General features: G+C 38.3%; 2 protein-coding genes across 2 annotated transcripts; both read right to left on the reverse strand.

Moving 5' to 3' along the window:
• Nucleotides 1-2,665: 2,665 nt before the first annotated feature.
• On the reverse strand, nucleotides 2,666-15,124 carry prkag1 (protein kinase, AMP-activated, gamma 1 non-catalytic subunit). Its single transcript, XM_036571066.1, has 13 exons — nucleotides 14,973-15,124; nucleotides 11,747-11,798; nucleotides 11,201-11,301; nucleotides 10,931-11,012; nucleotides 9,950-10,008; nucleotides 9,642-9,687; nucleotides 9,496-9,550; nucleotides 9,249-9,375; nucleotides 8,482-8,647; nucleotides 8,283-8,320; nucleotides 7,908-8,054; nucleotides 6,338-6,437; nucleotides 2,666-6,102 (listed from the first exon to the last, which is right to left on the reverse strand). Exons 1-13 carry the CDS (start codon nucleotides 15,084-15,086, stop codon nucleotides 6,092-6,094), a joined length of 1,098 nt encoding a protein of 365 aa, XP_036426959.1. The 5' UTR covers nucleotides 15,087-15,124; the 3' UTR covers nucleotides 2,666-6,091.
• Nucleotides 15,125-15,957: 833 nt separating this feature from the next.
• Nucleotides 15,958-26,474, reverse strand: pa2g4a (proliferation-associated 2G4, a). The gene is made up of 13 exons (XM_036571065.1): nucleotides 26,292-26,474; nucleotides 22,995-23,123; nucleotides 22,190-22,295; nucleotides 21,616-21,685; nucleotides 21,349-21,441; nucleotides 21,086-21,149; nucleotides 20,235-20,313; nucleotides 19,885-19,963; nucleotides 19,532-19,665; nucleotides 19,281-19,375; nucleotides 19,038-19,165; nucleotides 17,915-17,968; nucleotides 15,958-17,790 (listed from the first exon to the last, which is right to left on the reverse strand). Exons 1-13 carry the CDS (start codon nucleotides 26,374-26,376, stop codon nucleotides 17,728-17,730), a joined length of 1,179 nt encoding a protein of 392 aa, XP_036426958.1. The 5' UTR covers nucleotides 26,377-26,474; the 3' UTR covers nucleotides 15,958-17,727.
• Between the last annotated feature and the right edge of the window lie 163 nt (nucleotides 26,475-26,637).

Consider the following 26,637-nt stretch of genomic DNA (forward strand, 5'->3'; position numbering starts at 1 on the left):
GGCTGAGAACCCCTGACTTAGAAAATCAACAAAGCAATTTGACTGGGGTGCCCAGATGTTTGCACACAACTGTATTTATACTAGCTTGAATAATGGCATACCTTCATAGAGCTGGATTGTGGCTAAATTGATGATTTTTTTTTTTGTTTGTTTTTCATTTTATTTTTTGACTAATGTGAGACATTATTATTCGTCTGTTTTAGACTTCATCGATTGTTTCAGTGTTAGGACAGCCACATTGAAATTGTCAGCAAAACAATCTTATTTGCATGTTTGACTTACGTATGATGTTTTGTGAGCATGAACGTAGCTAATCGCCATCTCCTTCTATGGAACACACTACTGAATGGTACGTCGTATTTATTTTAGGTTTTAGACGCTCCATTTGTCCTTTTTCGTGTCATTAGGGCTCTCTTGTACTCCATAAGCAAAGCTAATGTACATAGAATTTATTTTTTTGAAAGGTACATTAATGTGTATATATCTTTACCCTTTTAGAGTTTTGCTTTGATACTAAGCTAAAGTGTTGGGGAGGATTTTTTAGGGCTCGAGCTGTTAAACAGTGATGGGACTTGATGAGCATGGCAGTATCAGCTGAGCTGCCAAAGTGGTGGCACATTTTTCAGTTTTTTGTTCAGGCACTCCACTCTGTGTGTTGCTTTTCACTGTAACATTAAGTAACGTAACAGTGATTTATTTAACAATGCGCTTTTGGTAACGTACGTTAACCTGTCAGCCATAAAAACACTGGAAATATTGAACTGAGTGAACCTTTAATGTGCTAACTATTCACAGGGAACCCATCAGTTAGTTAGGACTGGATTACCTGATGGTAAACTGAGACTTGATAAGCTGTTAGTCTTTTGAAACACTGGTGGTGTGTCTGTGGACACAGTAATGACTCCTTTTAAAACTGAAGTTGGAGGAGTGGCCTCTGCTATTTTACACTGTATTTTTTTTGACTACTGTACTGCAGACAACCTGAATTACTTTTCTATAATCACTCAGTACTACTGCCCTGTTCTTGCTCACTCTCCCTTACTCTTCTTGATATGCAAGTTGTAAATAGTTTGTATAATGTATGATTTTTTTTTTTTGTTTTGATGTCAGATTTTTTGATCCGATAGACAGTTTTGTTCTTGTAGCTTGCCGTATTTTTGTGATCCTCTTTTCTTTGATGAGTGTATACTTGGAGGTACTACTACTGATACTCTCTTCTCGCTCTCTCTCTCTCTCTCTCGATCTTGAAAATTGTAAAGGACAGAGTGCTAGTGCTTTATGTACCATGTTTGCGATATAGTTACTCAGTCTTAAGGATAGGTGCACAGATACTCAGAACACAAATAGGATACCTAGTCATGTTAAAGGATAAACTTTTTTATTTTTTTTTATTTTCCTTCAAATTAAAGCTAACTTGGCATGAAATTGTTAATCGAAACCTCACCTATTATATATGTGAAAGCCAAAAATGTAATTTGTGGAGAGTAGGGTATTTCTTGGGTTGTCGTTTTAAAGTTTATTAAGACTTACTTGTTGTTTTCAGGAAAGCAAAAAACCCTCTTTTACTGCACCGTACACTACTGAAGAGTGCACTACCATAGAAACTTCCTATAAAAAAGTCCACACTACTGTCAGCGCTCTCCTGAGCTGAAACTGAGCAACGTCAGTAAATGATGAAAATGAAAGGTTTGGGGTTTCTAGGTACAAATAAGAAAATCCTCATGTTTTACCTCTATTTGATTTGTGTACTGTTAAACAGTGGTATTTGTTTTCTATTCTGTCTTTGGTTTCAGCTCTCCAGCTGAAAGTGTATGTACATATATTTATAGCTTCCTGACAAAGTTTCTGCTGCTGGTGGGTTTTGGAGAAGTGAGCACAGTCAGGGTTGTAATAATATCTATGAATTTAGGTCTGCTCCAGTTCTGAATCTAATTCAGGAGACCTGTGTAGCTACGATACCTGAAATGCCGCATCGTTATTAAAGTGCACAGGCCAGATATGAGCTCGCGCTCAGATGTATTACTATGAGGAAAGGTATATTGTACTATATTGAACCCTGAAACCTATCAGCTGCGTATAATCTCAGTGAGCTCCTAAACCCAAACGAGAGTCTTTTCAGGAATAGTTTCCAATCATGTACATAGGTAATATTATACAGTAATAAAGACAGATTTTCCTACATTGCAGTCTCCTTACTGTCTCTTTCTTCTGTGCAGTCATGCTCTCTTAAAGGGCCCATGTTATGAAAACGGTCCTCACTTTTTTAAAATAAAAGATCTTGTATGTAACTGCAGCCTCTGAGTTTTAAAACGTACTGTTCACTATCTGATCCATGCAGTTTGTTTATGGAAACTGAGCTGCAAAAACAGCCCGTTTTTTTGTGTGATATGATTTACATATATTGACCTGTTAAGGCTATAGCAGTTTAGCTCCACCCATGACTGTTTTAGGCCGGGCTGCTTTTTGAATGAGGCACAACAGAGCAGCCAATCAGAACAGAGCACATTTACATATTTCAGTCTTCAAGGTACAGTAACAAAAACAGCCTGTGTAATTTAAAGGGATAGAGAGGCTGGAAATCGTCATGTAAAAACGTTTTGGTGCATAAAACTACATGAATGTTATAAATGGACCTCATAAAAAAAAATCAAATACAAGACAAATGTAGGATAATGGTGCTTTAAGGGGAATTCTAACATTTAATTTTACATAATTTCTATATAATTAAGACCTATACAAAGTGATTTAGTGGTTTAATGTGGAGAAACACAGAAGTTAGAATTGTTCACAGTGGTGGTGATAGGAACCAGACGTCCAAAGTGTTTAATGACTCTACATCACAGAGAGCTTTAATATTTGCCCTGTAGACATGACCACTAGTTCCATCCCAGCACTGGTGTGAACTCTGACTTTGTTCACACCTCAATGACTGAATTATGCAGAATTATGCTAATCATAGACTCTACATTTCTTCAGGCTGTACCCTCTCATTGTGTCAACTCAGCAGACACACGTCATTTACTGTTCCCTATCCTGTCCAAAGTCTAACGAGAATAACCTATAAACCAAACCTCTTCGCTTAAATAAAAAATACAGCATAGCTGACAGAAACAATAACAAGGAAAGATTTATCCTCCAATCTTCAAGCTTGGCCATGCACTCAGACTTATACAAATAATATATATCGCTGGAAATGTCAGTGATCAACCTGTGACATGACACCTGACTTTGCACTACATTCATCCTAACACCGTAATATAAAAGTGCTGATCACGTCTTTAGACCTGTGATTTTAAACCACAAGTATTAAAGTAGGTATCGGTTTACTTCCACTTTCGAACTATAGTTGCAGAGACATGTCTACAATAACAACTTTGAAGGATTTCCAGGCACTGCAGTATTTGTAACTCAGCACAAGAAATGAACCATTTTAAGATAAACAAAACATTTATTTTGCTCATGCATTAAATTATGAACATAAGGAATATAAAATGTTTTGGAAGTATTTACAAATATTTGTATACATATTTGATTAATTAAGAGAAGAATAAAATGAAATTACGAATAAAATGAAAAAATCAGCAAAGATAATATGGTGGTTGACATGGCCTTCAACGCCCGCTCCAATGGCTAGCGAAGGAAAACATGCCAGTGTTTCGAGGTCTTGCTATATAGATCCATCAACTTTGTTTAAGAAGTTATTTGGCATCAAAGACATGGGTCCTTAAAAGCCCTCTGTATACTGTATCAACCTAAATGGTGTTCTCAGTACCTGTTTTGTTTTATTTTGAGGGGCTTGAGGAATTTTCAACATGCCAGTGGAAAAAACCTATTCCTTCCTTGCACTTCCTACAATTATGGGTGCGGTCCCATAAACTTTGTCTATTATGTGGAAATACATGTTAAATCAAACATTCTTGAGTGTTTGATGGCTCTGGACACATCCAACAATGGGGTGGAGAAACTGTACTTAAGTGAATGTATGGGTACTAGAAAAAAATCTTCATTAAAAGTGGAAGTATGAAGCTAAAAATATAATTGATTTATCAGCATTTAATACTAAATATTCAATATATAAAAGTTAATGTTTTAACAGGTGGAATTAGAAGGCAGTACTTGCATTCAAGTACCTTTAACACTGGCCACGAGCTGATCACACACTACATAACCAAAACTAGCAAGGCTGAGTGAGTAGCAGGCAGTAGGGGTCTTTACACAAAGGTGAATTACCATGGTTTTGGGAAACGTCCTCATATTCATATGAATGTGACTGGATTTGCAAAATTACTCTTGATCTACAAGTGTCAATCATACTCGAGTAGAGTACACACATCACAAAATAATACTTTAGTACTTAGGTAAAAGTACAATCACTTAAGTATTTTCCCACCCCTGTCCAACAATGTCCATGGAATTACCTGGATCATAGAAGGATACTAAGCTGTAACTCACACTTATTATAAACCCTTTTAAATATACTGTACAACGACATGATCAACTACACAATCCAAGCCAGTGCGTTTGGGTCAAAATCATTATGGGAAACTAAAGAGAAATGATATGTGTTGCCAATAATAGTAGTAAGAACCAATAACTCATGATTACATTTATATATTCTGTTTAACACAATGTTAAAACATACTAAAACAGTAAAATCTGTACTTTAACTTCACATTGTGAGGGCATGAAGAGTAGTTCTGTTTAAGTGCAGTCCAGTTTTCAGAGCAAACAGGAGTTCCTGTGTAGTGATTGCTTTATGGGTCCCCTTTCTCAGAAGCAAAGAGTGGCTGATTTTGAAGTGCAGGAAGATCGTTTTACCAAAACTACCATTGACCAGCTTACGAAAGAGTATTTCTCAGGGTCCATCTGCCTCAAACATCTGAGCAAAGAGTGCTAATCTGATTCACATAATTAGGTTAAGAAAGGTGAAAAGTGATTCTAGAACAGTACTCTGACTCTGAGGGACCTGACAGAAATCGTCACTGTCGTAGCAAAACCCCATCTCCATTTTTCCGGTATTCTATTTTTTCTTATGTGAAGACATCAGCTGCCCTTTTCATTGTGAGAACTCTGCATGACAGACAGACCGACAGAAATGGTCCAAAATGAACTGGGATTAAAATCTTTGCATGTTCAAGAACTTCATTTCCTCCTCTTGTAAATTTACTATTTCGGAGATAAAAGGTTTTGTAGTGAGTGTGACATTATGACCCTGGATGTGGGAGCTGTACATTGGATATTTTTAACATGCTTCAACTACACTGTTATTCTCAAGAACACCTAAACAAATTCTTACTGTTCTTTACATCCTGCACAACAAAATGCCCGCATTCTGGGCATAACTGAGGGGGACCACAAATAGTCTTCACAGGACGTACTGAACGAAATGCCCATTTACATAACTTCATCCGTGTGTCATAATATTTTTAGACAGCCATTGAAATAAAAGTGAAATGGATTGTCTATGGATGGAACTGATATACTGGTATCCCTATCGCACTTGCCACTTTCTCCACTTTCTCAGCTACACTACTGGAGAACGCATGAAGATAAATACTTGGTTCGGTCTTCAGAAGTTGCAGCACTGAGTGGGGCTTATAGCTGCTTCAGGTTTGTGGGTTTAGGATTTTGGTGTGTGCTTTGCTGTGGCTACAGTTGTGCCCCTTCTTTCCCTATTGCCTGTGTTTGTATTGCTGAATTCTCCTTCACATTTGTTCTCCCCTCAGTGCAAGAGGAAGAAAGAGAGAAGAGATGGTGAGCTTATCTTTTCCTCCAGATGCTCATCAGCTTCTGTTCCACTCAAAAGCAAAAGGGCACATCAAATCTGAAAAATATCAAATATCAAAAACGGTCTACATTTCATTGTTTCCTAAAAACATAGGCTTACTGGAGATTTAGATCTGCGTGATTTGATGATTCCTTGCTGATTCATTTTTTCCCCCGTTTGGCTGTTGAAAACTAGCAAATCGACTGTCTTGTTGATTTGCCAACTTGTTGCCAATTTTTCACCAGCCACAATTCTTCTCACGCTCCTCCTCTTCTCCTCTCTCTTCTTCTTCTCATCTCCCAGTCGAAGGAGCGATGTGCTTTATTAAGCAGTCCCTGGATGAAAAGATGAGGTCTTATGAAGAGAATTGTGTTCAAGAGTACTGCAATCTTAACTCTTCAATAAATTGTTCCTGAGTATCAAATAACATTTGGGTAGAAATTAATCAAAGCTAACGCTATAGAAAACAAAACTGATCTAGTGTAAAATCTCAAAAATTTTATGACAGCATGGAGATAATCAGTAACCATTATACACTACTAAACTACTAGTATTTTAAAAAGGTCTTACCGTTGTCTCCATTGGTGAGCACTAGAGCTTGCAGGATATCCGAGAGAGAAACGATGCCCTTCACCACCTCATGATCGTCTACTATCACTAATCTATGGACCTAAGAGAGCATGAGACAGATAAAACAGTTAGTTACTATTGGCTAAGTTTACAAACTTGCTAAGGCGCTTAAATAATGTAAGATATGATTAAATCTGCAGTTCATGTGATTTGAAAACTTTACTCTTTCAAATTGTGATTTCAATATAAACCCAATTAATTGTTCAGCCCTAGTGTGAAGAAGCATTCTGAGGCATGAGCATAAACAGAAAATAAGTACAGACAATCATTAAACCTGGGGGCTTTACTTCAGCAGCCGCAGTTAAGCCCATCAGTCAGAATGATTTTGCATCCTCCACAACATAAAGCTCTGAAAGCTCATAATGCAAAATGAACAAGTCTAAGAAGTCACAAATCTGTCAGAGAAGCAAGTAGCTAGATTAGCTGCAAAAGTGACCATCAAACCACACGGCTTCACCAGACGGCATAAGTATACTTTTTTAAATATTATTAATTTTAAATAGAGTTAAGAAGCAGAACTCTTAACACAGTTGGAAGCAAGTTAAAGTCTTTAATGTAATTATTGAGTGACAAGGGATTTTGTTCTTTGGATAAGCAAAATGTAGATTAATTAGATTAATTTGTCCATTGGACAAGCCCTAAAAAGCTTAATGTCAAGCTAAAGGTATAACTATGCACATGACATTGTGCTAAATAGCCAGTTGCCTCTTACTTCCAATGTACCACTTTGTCTTCATGTTATTTAAAAAGGTAACCACCATTTCTTTTTTAGTAATTTAAAATGCTAGTTTGGCCTGTTAATGAGTAAATTTATGTTGCCTAATAAAATGTATTGGTACCAGTGTTTCATGTGTTCACTTAGCCCACACAGTGATAATAATGTTAATAAAAATCAGCCAAAAAAAAATATATATATATATATCAAAACATTCGTGGGCGGCACGGTGGCGCAGTGGGTAGCGCTGTCGCCTCACAGCAAGAATGGCCTGGGTTCGATTCCCGGCCGGGCGACCAGGGTCATTTCTGTGTGGAGTTTGCATGATCTCCCCGTGTCTGCGTGGGTTTCCTCCGGGTACTCCGGTTTCCTCCCACAGCCCAAAAACATGCAGTCAGGCTGATTGGACGTGCTAAATTGCCTCTAGGTGTGAGTGTGTGTGTGACTGTGTATGTCTGTCTGTCTGCCCTGCGATGGACTGGCGACCTGTCCAGGGTGTATCCTGCCTTCCGCCCAATGACAGCTGGGATAGGCTCCAGCACCCCACCGCGACCCAGTAGGATAAGCGGTTTAGATGATGTATGTATGTATGTATCAAAACATTCTGAATGAGGGCAAGGCAACCGCTTTCTGTGAACCATTTCTACTACTACAACTACTAAAATACACTTCATCATTGTGTTGTGAACATGGACAAATGGGGAAAAAGCCCCCAAAAAACAAAACAAAACAAAAAACCCAACCAACCAACCAATGTGCTTTCTACGCCCACATGGAGATGTGTTTGTGTCTCACCTCTGCCTCCACCAGTCTGCTGATGATGGCCTCCAGAGTCTCGTGTGCTTGGCAGGTGAGAACACCCTCAAAGTATTGAGAGCGATGCTGAAGGGCCTTGGTCACAGTAATGTCCAGATTATTATATGTCTTCTCCGCAGCCAAGTTCTATCAGTGTAACAGAGTAAGAGAGAAATAGTTAAAATAGTTACGTGGACACACATCACTGTGGCTGATGAACATTCCCTGACTGATCAATATTGAAGCCAGAGGCTGCAAACAGACACCAGTAGCCTACATTGACCCAGAACTGTTACCACACAGACACACAAAAAAACCTCACCAAGCCCTCCCTGACAACTACACTGCACATGAACACAGAGTTGAGAAACCTACTATTACGTCAAACTTGGAGTAGATGTCAACCACTCTTCCTGTGTGGTGAAAGGGAGAAGGGGGGAGTGGAAAGAAAACAGAGAAACGAAGATTAACAGCCAGGAAATAACATGATGGTGTAAATGACTATGTGAGTGCAATCTACACATCTCTGTACTGAAACTAATTCTCTAGTTTCACACCAGCTTCTCACTCTCACCTTTATCATCAACTACAGGCAGTGCAGAGACCCTCTGGTCCACAAAGATCCCCAGTGCAGTGTAGAGGGGAGTATCAGAGTGGACCACGGCAATGTTTTCGAATGTTCCAATGTTGAGCTCCTCCAGAGTTTGTGAAAGAAACGCTGGTTTGGGCATCTCCGAAATCTGAAAGGAGCAGAATAGACATTAAAAATCGGTTCAAAGCATTTGGATAAATCATACTGGATTTAGAACTATACCTGCTGTTATAAATCATGAAACTGTGCTGAATTAAAATGTCTATTTCTAATGTATTTGTACCTACACTACAAAATGGGTGGTATAGAGTTCAAATCAGGTCAGTGTAACAGCTACATTTTGAAATGACTGTGTAGAATACAAAAATAGGAAAGAAATTTTTCCCCCCAAAGGATCGAATTTAGAGATCCCTCTTGAACTATATCAAAAATACAATGAAAATATTGTACATATTGTAGCTCTGCAAAAAAAACAAAAATAAAAAAAAATATTTCTACAACATTTAAACATCAGCTGGCCCTAACATTGCATAAAATTTCATGATTAACAATGTGTCACCTTAAAAACATCTAATAATGAATCTTGCCATGAAACCAGAAGAAACCTGACACAAGAAGTTGTACATCTCACCTCTGCCTCCACCAGGCAGAAGCGAGAATAAACATTTCAGAGGTGAGTGATATGGTTCCCAAAGCCTCGTCTGCTCTGTGTTAATGGTACAGAACTAACACCTGGTCCCAGTACTCACAAAGAGCTTGAGAAACTTGAGGATCCTCTTGTGAGTAAGGATGTAGAGTGTATTCCCTGTCAGAGGGTCGATCACCGGCAGCCTGTGGATCTTGTTCTTTAGCAGAGAAGATACAGCATCATACAGACTGGAGGGAAGAGAGAAGAGTAATATGATAAGTGAGCCCTATTCTAAATATATCACTCCAGAGTACTCACGCATACATAATCCATAATCTAAAATCCTACTTGGATATGTAAAATATTACCTGGCATTAGGTGATATGCTAACAAGAGGTTTGAAGGAATCTTGCAGGTAGACCTCTATCAAGAAACAGATGACAAAATATGTATTAATGTTACATACAGCAGTGACTACACCCAGAAATCTGTAATATTGTATGTAATTTCTCACCTCTCCACGTCTCTATTTTGTGTTCTTCTAACTCATATATCTGGACCTAAGACAGATATTAAGGGAATCATTTAAACCTTCAACAGACTTCAACAGTATACACGACTGAGGTTGTCTGCATTTGATTTTATCTGTGCTACACAATATAGTGACGAACTTTAGGCAAATATTTATACTGCATTCAAAACTACAAAATTTACATACTGCATTTATTTTAATGGATGTAAAATGCAAATGTATCACACTGACAAGTTACAGGTGTCTATTCCTGTTGTTACTATTAGATGACAAAATACACAGGTACTTACCAGAGGTGACTTGTAGTAGCGATGGAGAATGTTGATAAAGTCTGTTATGGTTAACATACCTGTAAAAATTACAGTGTTTAGGATGTTGCGTTAAAAGAAAAGCAAAGCTACACATTTTAAACTTTAAGCAATGATGCCAGCAGGGACAGCTACAGTGGCAGAAACAGCAAAGTTGTAGTAGTTGTTAAAACTTAAGGTTTAAATAACTTAATTTCATGTTTTTTTTCTAGTTTGTTTCAGTAGAATTTTATTTGCATTAGATAATAATACCATTTCTTCAATGAATTCAGAGCAATTTTTCAGAGACACTGGTTAATTAAGTCTATTTTTGCACTTTCTCAAAATAGGTCATCCATTTCATTGTTGTGGTAAGGTTGTTGCTTAGTGACTTTGGTTTCTGTGGCAATGGCATTAATGCAGCTTTATTTCCAGTAACTGTAGACTTCTCCTCAGCCGCTGATGTTTAAAGTCCCTATCTTGAGAACTAGGGATGCGCAATCAGAATCGGCAAAAAGTGGAATGTATTTATTATTTGGGTTTTTGATTTTTTTTTTATAACATGAGCCAAGTAAGTGCATTTGCACTGTATTTGAATGCTGCTACACATGTACCAAAATACTGTAACATGATTATGCATGACTCACACTGTCAAGTAAGACGCCAGAGCCTGTGCATGACATTAATAAGTAAAGACATACGACATGGATTGAAAAACTCGGGCGAAATCCAACCTGACACTTCAGACTTCAATTTTTTTTAAAAAAATCTTTACAGGGCTCGAAGCACTGCATGGACATGCATTGAACATCTCCTTTGTCTCCTGACTAAGTAGTGTGAAAGGCTAAAAAATTATTGTAAAAGGCTAATGAAGTTGCCCAAAAAGCCAATTAGGCTGTAATGAAATTACAATCATCATAAAAATTAATGGTCTGTGCACCCCTGATATAAAGACAATATAATAAAACACAAAAACCCACTTACCCACAAAGCATTGCTTCTTGCTGTCCCAAAGAGGAGCAGCTCTCACTCCATTGGAGACAAGAGCAAAGAATGCCTTTTTCACCTAGTGAAGGAGAGGAATCAACAGATTCACACAAGAAAGACAATCTTTTTCTCTCTCTCAGATACACTCCTGTCATACGAAAACATCTAAATTTTTACCAATAACTTTCCCAACAGATAGAATTACTGCACATAACAGGCTGTATTTATTTTTGTTTTTCTTTCTGCTCTCTCCAGCAGTCTTTTTACCTGCAGAGACGTGTCAAACACCACCAGCTTGGAGCTGGTCGGCACCAGGTCATAGCAGCGATGTGCCTTCATAAAGCGGGTATACACATTGTGTTCAGGATCTAGACTCACCAAAATTAAAGATTAGATAAAAGTTCAACCAACATTAGATGAAAAACAGCAACAGAATGTAAATCTTTCACTGAACCTCTTAACATACTATTTCCAAGTGAAACACTGAGCATAACAATTTAAGATAGGTGGGCTTGGTGGAAGTTGGAGGTGAAACGTGATCTCTCTGGTTAGTTTTTTTTATATGACAATCAAAAATCAGGATGTTTTTAGAGGTGGGTAAAAGTGATAACATTTTGATGGAAGATTATGGAAAATCAGTCTTTTAAATGAAGAATAATACTTAATATGATCCTGGACATGAACTAACAAAGGTAAAAAGATCCATTTTGATTTCAGGTTTACTTTAAAACCATCTGACACAATCTAACTACTGCACTGTGATGACAGGACCTTTGTTCATTTGTAATTACAATTCATTATTCAGCTTCTTACCCTCTACATGTGTCTCCTTTTTACCTTCCAAGTCATCAAGAACAGCAGAAACCTGAAAAAACAGAAACACAAGCCTTAGATACATACAGGAGATAGGCAAACACTCAAAAACGCTTTTGTTGACATTGAACACATTTTTGTACTATCTGTCTGTCTATCTGTTTATCTGTCCCTCTAAATAAAAAAATGAGTGCCAAATGAGTCCTACACAGTTTGCTGATTTCCCGACTCTAACACACCAATTAAACCTAGTAATTAACTGAAGAGTTGAATCAAATGTGTGTGAGCAGGAAAAGCACTAAAGTGCGCAGGAATCTGGACTCCAGGACCAGAGTTCACCAGCCCTGTTCTATCAGATCCCATAAACCATCCATTTCAGAGAGGTCCCAGCATGCCAGTTATTTTTAGCTCCTTCAAGCTGGATCCAATCTTTCCCTTCTTCATTAAATATTAGTTAAATAAGCAGTTTTGATGGGTCAGCCAGCCTGCACCTCAAAACGTTTATGCAGCATCTTACTGGCTGAAAATGAACATTTTGGAAATGTATGACCTCATATTTCAGCCACAGCAATATATACTGCCTCTCAACAGATTTTCAGAGGATATATAAAACTCTGCCTGTACTGTGACCACACTTAAAGCTTTCCCACTTCACTGACTCATTAGCTACACTTAGAGGTGGCAAGGGTAGCCCAAAAACCTTACTTAATTAAAAGTATTTTAAAAGATAAAAGGTTACTTTCATAGAATAATGACTCAAGTAAAAGTGCTTTTCAAAAAAACAACTTGGGCAGAAGTACAAAAGTATTAACTCAAAAAGAAAAAGGTACAGAATAACATACAGAACTGAAACAGAATGTCTTGGTACATCCAGCATCTATCAGCAAAGGAAGTGAAGGATCATAGACTCTGTTCTAACATGAAACCAAGTAAAGGTTTGACTCCTTTCCTTAGATATAGACTTGAACAGAAGCAAAATTATTAGCATATGCAAATACTGCAGAATGTACAAGCCCACCATGAACTTACTTGAGTACAAGTAACTGAGTAAACATAAATTATGACTAGTTACTACTACTACTTACTCCCCACCTCTAGTCACACTACTTCTAATATGGCCAGTTGACTCCTTTTATTCACATTTACTTAGCCTGAAACAAACAGCAATCCTACATTTAAATAGAAAGAGCATGAACAGCAAAGGCTGTGACACAAAGCAGGAACTCTACTTATTACTGATAGAAAAACAGCATACAGTTCTGTATGAACAATTCAATTACAAGAAATATGATCAACTTGGACAAGACTGTGTTTAGTTAAGTCACCTAGCTACACTCATACACTGGAACACATATCATGTTCATCAAACACAGCGTAATGGTGCTCACTAATATTTAGGAAACACTGGCACTGAAGGGAGTACACAACGCATGAGCACTAACTAACTGGTCCAGTACTTAGAAGCTTGAGTCATAAATATTTGGGCTGAAAACAAAGAAAGAGATCTGCATTTAACTCATACACAATAAAATTTTAGTAGATAGGTACTGTATTGACATATCTATATACTATACTTTTTAGCAAAATATTGAGATCCACAATACAATTCCCATGAAATAGTTATGCCCTGTTTGTTTTTAGTTTGGTTTTAGACGGTTGTTTATCATTTGCTCAGTGCTTCAGATTACAAGAACAGCTTAAAATATATACAATAATAATTAAATATTGTCGCTGTCCAACGGAAAACAACTATCTCCAAAATGGCAACTTGACCGGAAAGGGCAAAAACGTTCTTTACTTTTAATGTAAGTTAATGTAAAGAGATTTTATTCTAAGCAATTTTAGAGAATTTCTATTGGTCCATTCATCATGAAATGTTTCACACAATGTAAAAGGCAGTTGATTTTCTCAAATTATATAAATACATTTAAATTATTAAAAAATAACAAAAATAGAGAAACTTGTTTGTTGTTTTTTTTGTTTTTTGCTTTTTTGGACAGTGGTGATATGCTGGAAACCTTTTGCCTTGTTAACTTTTACAATACTATGTGAAACTCTTGGTGTCATTTTAAGAAATGAAAGCAGAACAGTCCAATCAAAACAAGCAGTGTCAGGTTTGTCAGACATTATTTTAACATAAGGGTCCAAGTACACGCGAAGCATTGGTTCATTAACTCCATCACTGCAACTTGTGGAAATATTCAGAAAATATGATGATAATGAATTTTAGCAATGCCGCAAAGCACTGAAAATCATACATACAATGGCCCCGAAATAGCATTTTAACAGTCTAACCACTGAATAAATTGAGTTCTTAGTCTCCTTAACCAAATTATATTTGCTTGAGAGAAAAATACTTTTAGCACGACAACAAACTGCTGGTGGACTCTGAATGTGGAGAAAGCCTAAAGCCTAAAACCTGGGCAAGGCTACTGTAAAGCACAGAGGGACTCGTCAAAGTCTGGGTCTGTTTTTCTTACAGTGGTGTCGGGGTGCTTGTGCTCGGTGAGGGGATCATGAACTCCAAAGTGTACAAAGCAAACCTGCACAAGTCTGCCAAGAAACTGCTCAAACAACAGAAGAGGATCTTTCAGGATAACGATCTGAAACAAGAGCCGCCCTTTGCCACTTGGTTTGGTAACTAACTTGCATGCCATATTTTTCAGAACAGCACAAATGTCCCAAATGTCCAAATACGTTTGTGTAACCTACAGATGTATATTTGATCCGTGCTAGCTAGCATTATCAAACAGAAAACGTTAGCAACAGCTAGCAAGATATATCACACTGCGCCGCCGGACAAACGTTAGTCAGCTCTGGTTAGCCCGTGTTAATTAGCTGGCCAAGTACACGAACCTACCAAAGACATTAGCTAGGAAGCCACCAGCTAAGTTAGCTAACAAGCTATTATTATTTACAGCTAGGTTTCACTGTAAGCTAACATTAGCTACCTGGCTAAGGAATGCTGTAACTCTGTAATGGGTGTCAAAACTCTTTGAAGACTCTTTGAAACACTGCTGAAAATCGTTAGTTAAGTGGCCTTTTGTCGCGACTAGCGCTGGTTTGTGAGTTAGAGGCAAACAGGGCGGGATCAAACTTATTCATTGAGCTAAACTAAGCTAAGCTAAGCCAGGCAGCGCAGTCTGACAGCTCTGCTAGGTTCGCTAACCTATAAGATGACTTTACTTCTCTTACTTATGAACTATATTTAGCTAACGATACTCACACACTCCATGTTCCATACACACTCTCCTCGGGGGATGGTCTTCTGTTTCGGTTCCCTAACTCGCCCCTCACACACTCCGCTAAACACTCTCTCTGTCTCGGAGCTCAGAGACATACACACACACCGGAGGAGCGCCGTGAGAAGGAAGTGACGGTGTTATTGCAAATCATACCAAACTAAGGCTGCGTCCTAATCCACATACCGACGCACAGTACACACTACACCAATGAGTGCTCTGTGAATGGCTGTGTTCTATTTTGACATCCTGTTTACTGTGGTAAGCAATAGTGACAATAATTGTATGTCAAAATGTTACACCACCATACTTTCCTGACTATAGCAGCTATGTTTAGTGTGTACGGTATTAGTAGTGCGTTATTTTGGACGCAGTGTAAGCCTTTATTTTTACTGTTACATTAATTTTGGTCATAACACTGAACTCAGTGACATTATTTGTTACAAGCATTTTTTTATTAAAAGAATCATACTGATGAAATTGTTGAAAAATATACCCACATTTTTATTAAATTCAGTAGAATTTTTAATTGAAATGTTTTACAAAGCTCAGAATGGATAACTAAAACAATGTAAAAAGGTTATAAATTTGATTTTGCAGAGTACAACTGATCAAACTATTGTGCTCCTTGTTTTATCAGTATTAATTCTTTCCTGATGCATTTCTTTATTTTTTATTTGTCTTCTTATGTACCCTTTGTTATTCCTGAAGTGTCACACTGTAGCAAATGGTAATATTAAAATGAAAAGGAAAAAAAAAATGGGAGAAAAACCTCCAGGCAATATAAATTATAATGTACAACTCTGTGCAATTGTTTTGTTTACTGTATGCTTATTGAAACTAAATGCCAAGCCAAATCTTGTACTAACCTTCAGTGAATGATGCTAAAGTTGCAAGATGTGCAATGATTATCTGTGTAGGTCCTACAACGATGAAGGCATTTCAAATGATGAGGCAGAATTAAAGAAAAAAATATTCAAAGTTTCCTTTTATTTCATTAGTTGTAAAATAGTCCCATATGCTGGTTTTTTCTACAAAAACAAGGTTGTGTCAGTCTCAGGCACACCACGTCAGGCCTTTAGGCATCGCCTGAGATAAGGGTGTGGGAATGGAACAAAAGACTCCTAAACCAGACTCCGCTCACCACAGCCACATCACATGCCACCTTATTTGCCCATTATAATCCTGCTAGGTTCATACATCAGCCAAATTCTAAATCAGAACCCAGACACTTCCCCTAGGCCCTTTTTGAAGGAAACTGGCTAAAGGCTGTGGAACAGTAATTCGGAACAAGTCAGTCAGGAGTCCTTTAGCTTATTACTCAACCAAGGAGTTAAAGGCCAGATTCTGTATCTTATTTCATTTTCATGTCAAACATCCAAGTCACATATAAGGTCGTGACCTTATATGTGCCCGTTCATAAAGCTTGAAAGTCAGAGGAAGTCTAACTATCTAGGATCAGATTTCTCTCTTCTTTACGATGACCTTCCTCACAGAAACAGATGCAAGATCAGCACTTCTACTGAAAGCAGCTCTATGGACCAGATGCCCCTCAGATTGGAGAAAAACTGACAACTGACCTTACCTACAATTTCACAGGAAGACTGTATGTTCAGACAAAAATCTTCCTCATACTGAGTTTGAAAACAGACTCAGACACCAGTAGAGCTTGCGATCTAAACAGAACCCACATTTTTATAATTCATTACCTAAAGGGCATCTGGTGAATGTGCATGGAATAAAAACAGGCCTGGGAAAGTGGCTTGGCAGTGACTTGGACCTGGACCTACTCTACCTTATGTGAAACTAAACTTCACATGGGCTTCAACATGTTACTTAGAGCATGTGAGTACAGTTTTAAACTGAACTGGGACTAGTTTCCTGACCCAATACAAGCTTTACATGAGACAAGCAAGAGATCCTTTCTTTTTTTTCTTTTTTTTTTTTTGGAAAAATCAATGAAAAGAGGATGAGAGGAGAAATGAAATCAGACAAAGCTGCCCTCTGGTTTAAAGCTCAGCCAGGCTTGAGAGAAGACAGGGATGGCAGTTAACAAGGGAAACACAGTTCCCAAAAGTTCTCATAGGTTCCCATTTAAGAATTATCTAGTTTCACAAGTATGGAGTAAGTAGGAATCTCGTGAACAGAATTCTGATTCTAATGCCCCAGAAAGCACTCCAGTCCTCCACAGAAAGGTTCCAGATCCAAAAAAATAAAGATCTACCAGTCCTTAACAGTGGGAGGTTCTGCTTAGAAATCACAACATTCCAACCCTGAGGAATGACAAAACATTTTGGTATTTTTTTCCAAACAACTTCATGAGTCCTCACTCCATAATTTAGCACAGTTTTGATTCAGATATTAGGCCAAAACATTTGTTTATTAGAGCAATAATTGATATGGTGGAAACCGCAACTACAAAATGACTGCTAGTTTCTTTTTTTTAATGTTTCATTTTGAAAAGGTATGGTGTTCCAGTTTTCAATGTAAAGCGATTCAAAAAGGTAAGAGCAAACAGATTTATATGAAAAATCAGTACAAAGTCACTTTAGTCCAAATTCAAATTCATGTTGTTCCAAAGGACACTACCCAGGTTCTGAGAGTGACTCTTGGTCAGTGTTTTCAATGGGCAAGAGGTTAAGAGTGGGGCAAGACAAATTGAAGTTTGTACTAGGTGTTATGCATTTGTGTACATGTGTATATGTGAGTGAGTGTATTGTTTTTAGGGGTATAGGTTATCTATTCTGCAGCAACTTCATTCTCTACTGGCTGCCCTGTAGCATTTTCTGCAGTCTTGGAAGCCTAGAATAAAAGACAAAAGATAAGAATTAGGAGTTTGTATTAAACACTCACACTGGAAAGCATGCAGGCTTATAAATAACAAATAACACATTTGTTTCTGTTGGCCAAGGAGTAAATACCTCACCTTCTTTTTCTTCTTCTTCTGTGCTTTACGACTTGCGGAGCTCTGTATCAGAGACTGTAACAGAAAGTACAATTAACAAAGAAGAAGGAACAGATAGCAAATATTTTGCTTATGTTGTGCCCAGTCTGGGTTCTGTTAGGTAGCAAAACGAATCATTTCCATTGTAAAATACACCAATAAATAACAATTTCCTTGTCAGGTATCATCAGACGTAAGATACTACAGTAAAATGTCTGTCCCCCTCACATTTGACACCCCCAGTCAAATTACATGTTTTGTACATTTTCTAAGTGAATATAAGTATAAACATCCTCTCCGGAGAACATACTTGAATCAGGCATTATTCTGCAAGTTTTAGTTGAGTTTAACACAATGGAATATTAAAACATTAAATATAAATAATGCCATAAGTTTTGCACAGTCCACATTTTATGTATTTCTCCCCAGTACGTTAAATTCAGTACAGTAATTGTTCATTAAAATGTGCAGAAGCGTGTTCTCTGTAGATGTACACTCTGTGTTCTCTGTCGTGTACTTATTTTCACTTTGAAATTCAACAAAACATGGTGGGACCAGGGGTGGCCAAACTTCCGCATACAACTATTTAAAACACTTTAGAGGACTTTCATTAAAATCATGAGATCACAATGTCGCTTTACCATGCTAGGTGTGCCTCAAAACATTTCAACTAAGGCTTTGCAAAATGGCTAAACTGTATAGCTTGATTTTAAACAGCCTTTTGGCAAAGAATGATATGTTTCTCAGCATTTCCACATTTTTTCTGAACTGGTTTAAGACTGACTTTTCACTCATAGGAGCTATACCCTGGACTAAACATAAACATTTGCCTTTATTAAATGCAATGAGAACTGTAAGCAACCAAATTTGTTGCCAAGCACATTCAAAATGTTACCTGCAAGAAGAACTAAAACACAGTTTAAATAATCAATTTTAAAAATATATATATAAAAATAAGGAGCATTAGGATCTCTGCAATAATGACTATGTGGCCTAATTTTGTATCTCCAAAAAGTGAGTTCATTGTAAATATTTGATACATCATCTAGCACTAATTTCATCTACTATTTTACAGGCTTCAGTGCGTGCTGTGGATTTTCTATACCTTCAGCTCAGGATCCTGAACGTCATGCTCAGATTTGTAGAGTTCTGGCTCAAAAGGCCCACTGGTGATTCTCAAAGGCCCATTGGCCATCAGCAGCACTGTGAACTTAAACTGAGCCACAAACTCTCCTAAAGAGAAAGAAATGAGAAAACAGATGACAGGTTCATTATTCTGGTAATGTCTTCACAAAGAAAAGAAAAATTGTAAACAAAGAAAGAAAAACAGAGAAATACACATCCTCACCCTCCTTTTCATTGAGTACGCTGAAGGGCTGCAGCAGCTCATGTTTGGCACACTCAACCACTCCAAGGCGGGCCTTACCTTCATCTTCAAACGCCCTGAAAGACAGACAGACAGATACTTTTAATTCCCAAAACTGTTTTATCCTGCATGATCTTACATGAGATATGCTCCAGTTTAAAGTGAAAGCAATACAGCATCTTTCGGTCAAAGCACAAACTGATGGGGCACAAAAGGGTTTTAGTATTTACTACCTGAGAGTGAAAGGCATCGCGTCAAAGCGTCTTTCAACTTCGCTGAAGAAAATTCTGGAGGTCTTCATCTTCAGTCCATATTGTTTACTGGGGTCCCGCTTGTAGATGGTAGTCCTCTGGCCTCCATCTCTTGCCTGACACAAAGAGAAACAGTTTTTATAGGTAGGTTCTCCTATTCACTACATTAAAGCTCTGTTCTTAGTAGTCTTTGGGTCAGTTTTCTGGACACAGGTTAGGCCTAGATGAAAAATGAATGGAGAAACCCTCTCAGACTTGAAGTTCAAGAATAAGTTCAAGCTTTAGAACATGGTCTCACATGTGGAAAAAGGTAGAATAAGTGTATTATTAATTACCTTCCCTTCTCCCGTACTGATCAGTACATCCACAGCATACACCTCATGAACCTCAAACTCTGCTTTCTCATGGTCCTTCCTGTGAACAGAGACCTTTCTTTTGTATATAAAAGTGCATCTGGCATCTTCTGATGAACTGATAAGGCCCCCGAATGGTGAAACATCAAGATTATGCCACAAGCTCAGTCGCCTTGACTATATGAAACCATCTATTATCTACCGGTTTTTATTTGGAGTGAATGTGGAAGTTGTACTGTTCTTGTGAAGTCCTACTGACTTTGTCTGTATGCTCCATGTGCTTTTTTTCTGCCTGTGGATATAGTATATAACCATGAAAGCTGGATTCTTACTTTTGCTGGTCTGTAGGGTTTTGGATGATGGTTTTCTCTCCATCAATGACATGCTGCTTCAACTGATGGGACAGCATACCTACAGAAGGACACCAGTGAGAAAAAAAAAAACCCAAGAAAAAAGGCAACAGAACTGTCCTTGATCCACTACTAGGATTTCGCAGCCTCAAATTCTCATTAAAAATTCAAGCAATCTCCATGGATATAACGGTTTGTGCCTCTAAAATGCCTACATGAAAGCATCCAGTAACACCTGCACCTGGGTCTGAATATGTTTGGTTAGACTCCACACCCACCCCACCCAAATAATTTTCAACCTTTTAATTTGGTCCATTCATCATGAAATTTACAAACAATGTAAAGGACAACAGGTATTTTCAAATTATGCCAAAAAATGAAAAACGACAAAAATTGTTCCGAGAGCAGTTATATGTAAAAGTTTGGGCATCCCTTGTCAAAGCACGTCTTGTTAATTTGAAAAGTGAAAATAAGTGAAAATAATGTGTAAATAATTCCTTCACTTTTTAATGCACAATTAATGTTTATTTGCTAAATTTACAAAATAAAAACAAAAAACTTTTGCACAGGCCATGTTATGTTTTCCAATATATTAAACAATAAACAGAAACTATGCACTAAGACATGCAGAAAAAATGCTATATTTAAATTTGTTTGATGTGATAACGTATTACCACTTAGAAAATCAATAAAACATATAATGTGACCTTTCTGCATATGACTGTACTGTGTCTCATATACAGGTGCATATTTGGTGTGTGAGGTTTTGTTATATTGTACAACCCATCTGATAAAGACAAACAAACAAACAAACAAACAAACAAATACCTCACCCTCAATTGGATTGCATTTGAACGACTGAGCGATCTTGTTCCATGCCTCTGTCACCTGTGTGTTCTGGAGCAAAGAGAAACAATTTGAAGCTATTTAAATACAGCTCCACCCTCTGTATACAGACATGACTCACTTCTAACCCCATATTATCTTCAACTTTTCATCTTGCCATCTTTATTTGCAAATACAGGATCACCTACACACAGCAGTGTTTGACCCAGAGTTGAAAAAATTCTCTTTATGGTTGCCAGCTTGGACTCACTTGGTTGCCAGGTTTTACAAGACGCAGCGCTGCCTCTGCAGACAAATAGGCGGCTTTGATGACATCGGCTTTCCTGCCCGTCACAGGTGCTTCCTGAGAAGATTTCAACTTGCATGAGTAATACGTTAATTCATAAAGTGGCTTTTGGAAAACAGTGTAAAAGCTGTAGCTGCTGCTACTACTACTACTACTACTAATAATAATTATAATAATAATTGTTATTCATATTATTTTCATCATTATCATCGTCATCATGAAGATACACACCTTACTAGCCCCAATAACAAAGCTGTGGGCCACGTTGGCGATAAAGCCATCAACATGCACTCCAAGATCACTGTACAGAAAAAAAGGAGATAAGAGTGAAGATAAAAGACAAGAAAAATGTGAGCTACTAAAGTTCCCCAATCCATGTAGTACACATTGCTCTATTATTCATTTTGCGCAGAGACAAAAGCAAAAATGGCTATCCCCACCCCCACACTCCCAATTATTATAATAAACTCAACAGTTCATGGATGATTAGCTCACACACTCAAATTAAAACATTTCTTACTATTTACAGCCAATCTTACAGATAACACATACCAAAGGTTTAAACTTAAGATATACAGACAACATAAAAAGCTGCAGTAAAACCACAGATGGGGAAAAACAAGGAGGACAGGACAATTAGCAAGGATAAACTTATTTATATACACACAGCTGAGACAAACAGTGGAGGGGACAGTGCACACAAGACACAACAGAGTGAGAGCGAGGGGAAGGAGATAAGGGAAAATGCAGGGTGGAAAGAAGACTGGAGACAGGCTGGGAACTGGACAGGGTGGGAGTTGCCTACATTTTGACCAAGTCTCCATCTTTAAGTGTGTAGTCAGGGTCGCTCTTCAAAGGAGAGAAGTGGCATACACAGTTATTGACTGACACGCAGGTGGGGAACGCAATGCCTGCAAGAGAGACAACCACCAGTCCTCAACACAAGTGCTTCTGTAAAGAGTGTCTGAGTAAGAGTGAGAAACAGAGAGAGATGCAAATACAGTGGCATCCAAACATCTGAGACCACTAATGAAAAAGCTTCTATTCTGGATTCTTTTCTAATTTAATGCAATGTTTTTCTATTACTCTGCACATGTGCTTCAATAGAAGGGATAAGACTCAATTAAATAAAAATAAATAAATAAACATTTTTTTTGTAAAAAGGCCTTAATATGGTCACAAATTTGCTTTAATTTTAATGATGACCAACAACTAGTGCAGAATCTTGAAACTTTCTTTTTCATTTTACTTGTCATAACTTTTCTTTGTTTTAAGAAAAACTAAAATTTCTAAACCTTTCTATTTCTCCCCCCCCAGTCCCCAGATTTTAGATTTTTGGACCTCACTGCTATGCTACAGAATGTGTATTCTATATGCCACGTAATTTCTTCACAGCCATAAGCAGCTAACTGAACAGAGCTAAAGAAAATGCTTTCTGAAAATACTAGCAAAACATCTCAGTCTATCACTCCATCCATGCCGGTTATCACACAAATCATAAGATACACGACAACAGCCACGTGTATCAAAGAAAAACATGAAGTCTCACATTAACATTTTTCATACTCTTAACCTAGAATTCATCAAGGTCATCTGTTCCTCCAGCTTACCTTTCTTCATGTCCTTCTCCTTCTTGAAAACCTTGCCAGTCTCTGTCATAATGTAAGCATCGCCTTTCTCACACAGGCTGAGGACAGACACACCTGGCTTGGCCGCCTCGATGACCAACTTCAGTGCCTCTGAGAGAGCGACAGGTGCAGAAAAGATTAGGGATTAGTGTTTGACAGAAAATGATGAGTGAATAAGCAGAATACATACAAACATGGAGGAAAGGACATTACATCAGGTATCAAAAGGCTCTAACTTGTTTGCAAACGCTATATTCCCTTAAGGAGATGAAATGTACCACAGACAGGTGTCTGTATTGCCTAGGCTGAGAGCAATCAGTAAATTTTGCACTATTTTGGGGGCACTGAGTAAATCCAAAAAAGCATATTGGTAAGAACAGGACTCTACGTTTTACTTATTAATATTTAGCTAATAATTGCTTTTTTCCATTTAATTTGATTCTGTTCTGTTGGTGACATCATCTTGTATTGCACTGCAAATGAATTTAGTCATTTTATTTTAGTCATTCTTTATTTTATAAGAGAACAGCACCTAACAAACTTCAGTTCCTATACTGAAAGATGCTGGACGTAAAAGTCGGGGCAAAAACACATCAAAATATTTCACGATACATAATATGCCTCAAAATAATTAGTTTTTTTTTTTCTTCCGATATATCTGATAAATTTGAACAGACAAAAAAGTCCTCAGAGCCACAATTAAATAACATCAAAAATGTTGCACTATATTTTTTCTCCTGAGGTTCACCTATAATGTGTGGATTTACAAATCAAAAACAGCCCTAATTAATTTTTACATGACCATTTTTCAACCTCTCTTTATCCCTTAGAATTAAACAGGCTGTTTATGTTACTGTGTCTTTAAGACTGATCTATGTATAGAAGATCCGTTCTGAGTGGCTGCCCTGTATTGTGCCTTGGGCTTAACAATATGATGATATTTACCTTTATTGTGATAAATCACGTTTTTCTGATCAAACTGTGGATCAATGTCAACGTCAGTACTTCTAGTACTTGCCAACACTGGCCAACTGCATGTTTCATTAATAAGAGTGCATAATTATCCATTTTAATTTTGACTTAGTGTATCACAGTATTTGAAAAGTTATAATAAAAATCATTTGTACTTTTATGTTTTTGACTGTATTTTCTAAATGTGGCAGTACTGGTTCTTTTTGTCCATTCCAACTCATCAAACCTCAGAAAAACTAAATATTGTGATGCACACCGTGCATTGTGAAAATGTAAGTATCATGATACTGTACTGTTGCCATATCACCCACCCCTAATCATGCCTCATTCTAAACAGTCCAAACTGAAACACTCCTTATAACTTCAGCATGAATGGATGGAGCTAAACGGCTGCAGCCTGAATAGGCGAATATATGCAAACGCCTTGGTTTTCATGACATAGAAACTGAATTTTTCAGCATAGTTTCCATGTATGGACTGTCTGGACTGTGGAGTAAACGCTACATTTTCACTTTAACACTCTTTACATACTACATCAAATACCTTTATTTCAAGAAAATAAAGAAAAATTCAGCTTTTTAAAATATGGGCCCTTTAATACACCATTTCACATACTCCACTGCACTAAATCCAGGTCTTTGTAATTAAACATTAAACTTAAACATCAAACTGTTTTTCAGCATTTCTCCAAGCACTGACGATATCCACAATATGCCTAGAAAATCACATTATGATGCTCAGTGATGTAACTTATCACGATGAGGATACACTTTGCCACAGACTGTGTCTGAAACATAAATTCTGCCTATTTCGACAGAGTTCTTAGGCAGCAAGGCACCCAGTCACGCCCCAGTCTGAGCTCCTCCTTTGGGACATTTTTTGAAGGCAGTGTAGATGTATCCATTTCTGCCGTACACATCCCATAATCCTTTGCGTCCACGTCAATGCAGCGAGAAAAAAAAGCAATAAACACCAGCTTTGACACAGTGGACAGCGCTGTCTTCTAGAGCACTGACTTATAAGAGAGTACAGGCAGCAAGGCATCGAGACAGCTGCCTTCAGTTTCGGACACAGCCCTAGTGAACTCCCCTGCCGTGGCATTCTGCCACACTTCTATCTCTTGTTCAGTACTTACAAACTTCTTGGACTTGGTACTTTAGTACTTTTTACTCCAGTATTTTTTTACTCAGTCTTTTTTTTGGAGAGGCACTTTTATAGTGTAATTTTTTTATTGAATTGACAATACTTTACGTTGTTAGTTAGCAAGGGTGCTGGCTACTCTATCCACCTGGGTTTTGTGGTGGGAACGTTTTAAGAGAGGACAGACACCTGTTGCAGTGTCAGTACCAGCAGGTTGTGCACTGATAATGGAGACGATGGAGAGAAGTGTGTTGTTGCTCTACAGGTCAGGGAAAAGCACAGCAAGCAACAAAGGTAAAAAGGCTCAGTGTTCCTCACACAAAGCCCGGGTCAATGATACTAGTGAGGCAGCTGGTCACCACAGATAACGTTAAACGCTCCGTCAGCATTCTGCTACTCACAGACTGAACTTAGCAGCCTTTCAGCGGTGGACCCTCTGAGGGCAGAGCGCCTCTTTTTGCACAGAATGAAGTTATTACAGCCTGCGGTACTGTGGTGTTTGGAGTGATCGCAGTTAGTGTAATGTTAGCTCCCGTTAGCAGCGTAGCAGGTTAGCCAACTGCCCGTGTCTGGATGCGTGGGCAGTGACAGCCGTAACGTGAGCCAGCGACCCACAGCAGCCAGACCCTCTCAGCTGAATATCGAGCTCTGAGAATAGAGCCTCACTTAATCATTAAGACAGACAGCTCAAATCCATTAAAGAAAAGAACTAAACTAGTTAACACTGCTAGTACTACAAGCCTCTACAGTCCGCGCACTCATAAGTATCGTGTAATCTTGCCAGGGTTAGCTAAGCTAGCTAGCTAGCAGGGCTACATGGGAACACACACACACGGGGAGTTACACGGGCTGGCTAGCTACATTAGCTAACGTTGTGTTAGCTACCGACATGGACTTCACCGCAGATCAGTGAGATGCGCTCTCTGTGGGACAATATCAGTAAATCAGAGCAGTCAGGGCACACAAAGAGTATCTAGTTGGTAGCATTCCAGCACACGGACCGCCGGGTCGCCCTCTTTACTTTCCCACGTTGCAGAGCTGCGTGCGACTGTCAGCACATGGCGAACTGTTAGCGGGACCAGCGTGAGAGAAGAAGGCCGTTACCGGAGCTGCCTCACCATCAGGTCACCGACTAAACTCATTATCGCCCAAATCTGACAAACTTACGGTTGGCAATGTCGCCGCCCATCTTATACTTGGTCACCACCAAGTCCTCGGCGATGGTCTGCTCCTGCTGTTCGTCGTCGGACATGTTTGCAGCGGGGTTCGCAGCGAGTCCCAATCCGAGATGATCAGAGCAGCAGATCAGCCACAGCAGCGCCCGCGCCGCGCCAAGCCGCGCACACGTCACACAGCACGTCACAACACAGCCAGCGCCAAAATACAGGCCAGCATGGCAACAAAAAAGTAAATAAAGAAATAAAAATAAATTTAAAAAAGTCCCCCATGACGAGAAGCTTTAGCTTTAATCATAATTTTTTGAAATTTAGAAATTCAATTTGAACAAAAAAAA

The sequence above is a fragment of the Colossoma macropomum genome, unplaced genomic scaffold (genome assembly GCF_904425465.1).
Source record: "Colossoma macropomum unplaced genomic scaffold, Colossoma_macropomum, whole genome shotgun sequence".
Lineage (NCBI taxonomy): Eukaryota > Metazoa > Chordata > Actinopteri > Characiformes > Serrasalmidae > Colossoma > Colossoma macropomum.